Source organism: Protobothrops mucrosquamatus, unplaced genomic scaffold, assembly GCF_001527695.2.
Source record: "Protobothrops mucrosquamatus isolate PMUCROS unplaced genomic scaffold, P.Mucros_1.0 scaffold984, whole genome shotgun sequence".
NCBI lineage: Eukaryota > Metazoa > Chordata > Lepidosauria > Squamata > Viperidae > Protobothrops > Protobothrops mucrosquamatus.
Window position 1 is genome coordinate 5,799 of NW_015387224.1, and position 6,098 is coordinate 11,896.

General features: G+C 36.1%; 1 protein-coding gene across 3 annotated transcripts; it reads right to left on the bottom strand.

Moving 5' to 3' along the window:
* Positions 1-289: 289 nt before the first annotated feature.
* On the bottom strand, positions 290-3,917 carry LOC107290838. 3 transcript variants are annotated; one of them, XR_001548962.2, is made up of 3 exons: positions 3,640-3,853; positions 3,418-3,529; positions 1,566-1,779 (listed from the first exon to the last, which is right to left on the bottom strand). XR_001548962.2 is itself a non-coding variant. In XM_015819764.1 (2 exons), exon 2 carries the CDS (start codon positions 1,746-1,748, stop codon positions 1,098-1,100), a length of 651 nt encoding a protein of 216 aa, XP_015675250.1. In that variant the 5' UTR covers positions 1,749-1,779; positions 3,778-3,917; the 3' UTR covers positions 290-1,097. The 3 variants fall into 3 exon arrangements, 2 of the variants coding, with proteins under 2 accessions (XP_015675250.1, XP_015675249.1); XM_015819764.1 differs by lacking the exon at positions 3,418-3,529 and having other exon boundaries at positions 290-1,779; positions 3,778-3,917; XM_015819763.1 differs by lacking the exon at positions 3,418-3,529 and having other exon boundaries at positions 290-1,779; positions 3,640-3,850.
* Between the last annotated feature and the right edge of the window lie 2,181 nt (positions 3,918-6,098).

Genomic DNA, 6,098 nt, shown 5'->3' on the forward strand with positions numbered 1-6,098 from the left:
AAACTAGATATCTCTCTCTTCATTCAGCACCATGGCCAGTTATATGATACCTCTCTTTTCCAGAGTGCTTAACATTTAAATTCTGGAAACACTGCCTAACAGGAAGAACAGTTTGATAATTGGAATCAGTTACTAAATATGATCAAGCAGAAGATAGCCAACAATTGGTCAATTTAACTTTGGACACAAGAGACTAAATATCTTTCCAATTCTAAGATCAAAATAATATTAAAGAGAAAATCAAAATGATTTGACTTTTGCCTCAAAGTCAGGAGATAATAACCTGATGAAATACTTTCTTCAAAAAATATAGTCTTATCATTATACTTAAGAAACTTCCACTTAAACAAGAACAATCACACACTAGGACATGCTTGTTTTTATTTAAAATTGCTCAAATAGCTTGTGTACAAATTAGGTTTTAGTCTAATAGTCAATCACAGCTTTGTGAATAAGATGATGAGATTCAGAGAAATAATCAATGGCAGAGAAGATATTGAAAAGGCTATTTTAAGAGTTAAGCAAGGTGAATCCTTGCTAATCTAAAATGACAATCCTGCCCCAATGTTAGCTTTCTGTGTATCTGAAATTACAGGTGAAAAAATAGATGGCAATGAAATACACTATTATCTTATATTGTCATTTCAAGTTTTAGTTTCTAAATAGAACCATAGTGAATATCTTATAATTATTTAGTTATAATTATAATTATTTAGTGTGTATATATATATACACGCACACATACACATATGACAGAAAAAGATCCTTGGAAAGGTTTGGCAAAAATTTAAAGTAAGGGTAGCAGCAATTCTGATTTTTGCATAGCTTTTCCAATGCAAGAATCATTTCAGATACTGGCAAAACAAGCAAGAACACAAGATCAATTATACATAAAATATTAGTGAATGCACCACCACCAGCCCTCCTGTGATTACTGGCTGCAGACAAAGCAATAGACTGTACAAATTTTAATGGAATACTATTTTTCACTACCCCCAGTGTTGTGCTTATAGCCCAGTTTTCAGTGTAAGCATCACTGGCTTTTAGAGCGGCAGAGATGAGTGCTTGTTCAGTCAGGATGGTTTAATCTAACTACATCATCTCTTTGATTTCTTTTTCTTCTTTCTGTTCCGCTCTTCACTGCTGTCCTCAGCTTCACTAGCAGTTGGGGTGGGTTCTTTTCTTATGATTGTCTTCTCTATCCTGTATTCTTGTTCTCCTACTCTGGGGTTTCCTTTTACAATAAATTCACCATTCTGGTACATTATGGAAACATCTGTCTTTGGATAGGTGCCATAGACTCTTCTGAGATCATCTTTCACGAAGTCTGGCAAGTCCCTCCTAGGGCCCATAACACGTTCAAGCCTACCCCAATGGAGCTCTCCTCTCAGAACAAACCCTTCAGGCCACAGATCCCAGTTTGGTCTCTGGAATGCCATATGAGGACGATAGTTACTGTAAGGCTGGCACAGAGGAACAGAAGTCACCTGGGGAAATTGCCAGAAAGGATAAGGGTAAAAAAAAGGACTTGGACCATAGATATGATGGTACTCCATTTGGTTGGATAAACTGTCATTGTAACCATAGTCCATGTTATAGTCCATGATTGCAAGAGGCTTGTAAATGTTGTGCATTGGAACCTGGGGCAGAAATGCATAAGGAAAATTCTGAAACATGCCAGGATAGTACAGAGCCATACTAGTAGATGGTGCACGCAGGTTCTTCTTAACCAAATGCCACTTTTTCATGAAGCATTTCACCTAGGTTTTTTCTTCCACACTGCGAGGACAAAGTAAGAGATGCTGAACTTCTTGAAAACATAAATAGTTCATATCTATTTATCAACTCTAAAGATTTAGAACAATTGCATGTAAAGTATACACATTTTCTAAAATGAAATTTGTTCAGGGACAACATTTAAAATACGCCTAATGGTCTTTCTTCCTTACAAATAATAATTACATAATAAATGCTCTAAACAATTTATTACAGTACTTCAATAACTTTGAAGCCTGTTGAGACAAGTTGTGTGTACCTACTATGGTGTTCTAATCAACAAAAATGAGGAAGTTTTTTATTCACCTGCTTCACCAGGTTACAGGGAGCGATGCAAAACGATGCAAAGCCATACTCAGATTTATATGTTGGAAAACTTAGGCTTGAGGTTACATTTTAAAGAACCATGATTCTGGGTAGAAGAGAATTTCAACTTTGTCCCAATTGTTCCAAATCAGTTTGTATGTGCACATATATGTACATATGTGTGGTGTTCCTATTGCACATTAAGCCACAGATTTAACTTCCCAAATAAACTATACTTGGACAGGTTTGCATAAACAGTTGTAATCAAATGGGAAGCTACGCAGAAGCAACCCCCAAGGTAGCTTAATAATACTTGATTCCTGTGCCATGGGACTTCCCATATTATGCTTTCCCAATTGCATGCCTAAATGGAAAGCAGGCTGAAGAGTAAAAGCCAGCCACAAGCACTGTGCTTATTTCTTTAAAAAATTCTTTATATCTCCTGGGTGCAATCTTAGAAAATAAAACTGAAAGGGGCAGCGGTCTAGTATTCTGATAAGAAAACAGACAAAGTGCTAGCAAGCGTCCAAGGAGACTAAACAGAGGGGACACCAGCACCAAACTCAGTTGTCATTTCCAAGGAAAGCAAGGCTTTTGATAGTACCAGTGGAACGTGTCTTCCCTTATAAGAAACAGGGAGGAGGGGATCTGATTACAACCAGCACAATAGTGAGGGCAAAATTAAAGTCTTCAACATTGTACTATGGTCCCACAGTGCCTCAATCTCCCCCAACCTTCAGCTCTTGGTTATATTAAAAAATCAGCTAATAATAATAGTAATATTATAAACAATAATAAAGTAGTGTTGGTACTTCGCAATAAATATTATGTTTTGCTATGCAATTCAGACACGATTGCATATTTTAATATTCCAGGAAATGGCAAATTATCTATGCATGTGCTAAAACAATCATAATCAATTTACTGGAAGCTCATGCTGACTTCACTTCAGTAACACAGAGTTGGGTAAGCCAACTCTCAAGCATATCCTCAGGAATTGCATTTGAAGTAAATAGTGATGGTAACTCTCTCCTAATAGAAATACAAGTTGTCATCTGAAGCTAAAAAGCAGCCAAAATATTATTTTTTAAAAAATCAATGAAGTTGGCTAGCTAAAACAAGGACAAATACAACTTTTTACATTTCTTTCTCTTTTCATTTCACTGTCTACAACATCAAGGAGATAAACACTGACTTCCATTGCTAATTTAATATCAGAAATAGACTTTCTTAAAATGAAAAGTCTAAGCCGGCTTCCTATCCTTGGTTGATCAATACCCTTCCATCCCATATGGCATTTTACAAGTTCCTCTATTAGAATTAGATTACAGTTACCTGTTTCACAGTCTGCTTTAGGATTTTAATCTTCACACCAATCCTTACTTTGCATTTTATACCCAACTATTTTTCCCACATGTCCTGTGTCTTGAATACAAGATTTCACAGTCTAGAATGGGATACACATAGAGATACACATCAATTTAGCTCTCTTTAAAGGAATAAAAATAGAATAAAATGCCCCAAAAATCCTGCATGAAAAAGTGAAAGCCACCTTACCAACAATAGCAGTAGCACAGAGGCAAGTAAGTTCTGCCCAAGCAATGCCCAAGGATATGTAAGAAAATGCAATTATCACTGCCACAGCTCCTGCCAACCTAGCATTTTGAAAGTATGCATATGCAAGTAGATAGATACCACTTTGATGAGAAGGTAATAATGTTCCATGCACCTCGATGTATAGTCATGCTGGCCACATGACCACAGAGGTGTCTTTAGACAACGCTGGCTCCCTCGGCTAGGAAATGGAGATGATTACCACACCTTGGAGTCAGACACAACTGATCAGGGAAAACCTTTACTTTTACTTAAACCTGAATAATATTCTCTCTCTCCCTCCCTCTCTCCCTCCCCCCTCTCTCAGTTCAGGTTTCAGGTTTTGTTGTCTGGAGAACAGGACAAAGGAATACATAGCAACCAGATAAACTCTAGAAAGCAGGAGAACATTCTCACAGATATTATCTCAATCTTTTCTTATTGAGATTATTGTACATGTTCTGTTCCTCCTTGCCCTTTTAAGGTAACAATAGTTTGGACTCTTTCTATAGTAGAATTGTACCTCAATAAGCAACAGGTACTATTGAGGTAGCTATGTTTAATTTTTTTTCCTTACCCTGTAAAAGGGAGTCATTTATCCAGTTACTGATTCCTTGTATTACCACTTATGCATTTTATCACTATTTCTTCCTATCTATTTTATTTTGGAATTAGACTATGCATGTACTATATTTTATTTTACATTTTATTTTATTAATAAGGTTGCAAGACTAATCATACTACTACTAATTCCTGCCATTCCAGGCCATGTTCCAAGAAGTATGGATTCCAGGAGAAAAGAAACATCCAAAGTCATGAATGATGAATTATGAGGATTTCATATTTTTCCTTCTTTCTCCTCTAGAATTACTCCATTGGAAGTAATTATATCACAGCACTACATAGCCAGCACACGAGCTAGGCTTTGTTTATATACTGCTGAATTGAGAGCCACTCTCTCTTTGTCTTTAAGTCAGCTAAAAACTATTCTGGCATGAAACATCTTGTCCCATTGGCATCCCTATCTTGCAGTTGGATGAGGTTGCTATCTTCAGTCACCGTAAATAAATTATAGACCAGACTAAGGGCAATTTACATATGGGCCTGAGAGGAGAAGGAGGAAATGTCATGAGAAGAAAGCTGAGAAAACATACTGCCAGGACATATTTAGGCCATGATTCAGTGCAAGCAGGGAATACAGAAGCTGTTTATTTATTTTTTTCTTATCCCCAAATTCAGAAGGCTAGCTAGACCATATAAAAACTTTCTACAACTGTCTACTTCAGTGCTTCTCATCCTTAGCAATTTTAAGATGTCTGGATTTCAACTCCCAGAATTCCCTAGCCAGTATGCCTTCCCTCATGCAGGCTGGGGAATTCTGGGAGTTGAAGTCCAGATATTTTAAAGTTGCTAAAGATGAAAAACACTGGTCCAGTTAAAGAAAGTTTGTTGCTAGGATATTAATTTTTTTTTAAATTGCAATAACTATAAAAACTATTTGATTTTCTCTGGATCTCCAACCAAACATTCCTGCATTTCTAAAATCTAGAAACACGTAGCTGGATTTAGCTAATCTCAAAAAGGGAAAAAGAATCACAACTGATTAATACTTGGATATGAGATTATCAGAAAATCCTAGTGCTAAAGATGTAAGTTGGAGTGAAATCATCATGAAAGCCACTTTTATACAGTTGAAAAGAAAACAACAAATATATCCATATAGTCACTCAGGGGAAACTAAAAGAGATGCCAAACATAATCCAACTAAAAGGATTCTTTAATACTTTCAGTAATAATTTATAGGAGTGCCCACAGGATACAATTAAAAAAAATTAAGAGAACAGCTGCAATGATGTGATCAAAGCTCCATCTTCCTCAGGTGAAACTTAAATTGCATCATCATGGCTACTGTCTTGACTTTAATTTTAAAGATAGCTATAAAACTGAATAAATTCCATTAACAAAGTTAAGAGAGTTTATCATGAAAAAAATGATAGGTCTTTGGTATTCAAGGCTGTAAGCAAGGCTATGAAGTTTGAAGTATGAAGTAACAAGCCTCATATTTCAAGCATTGGTGTCACCTAGTTGGATAATGAAATATCTGCAGGAAAACAACCAAGCTCAGAGAGCACTAAGGATCCCTCAGTATTACTTTATACATTTGCATTTGTGTGAGTTTAGTTTTTAAGTTTAACTTTCTCCTACACATGACATTATATATTTGGGAGCTAACACACTGGGACTCAATAGTAGGACTATCAAAACTGTTGCTTTAAAAAATAATGACTTAAAATTCCTATCTCCCCCATTGTCAAAAGTTATGCTAGTTAGATTGTGAGAATTACAGTCTACCATATCTGGAGATCATTAAGCTAGAGGAAGGTGCCTTAACCTTGTCTAGGTAACAGACTGGGAAGTCTCAC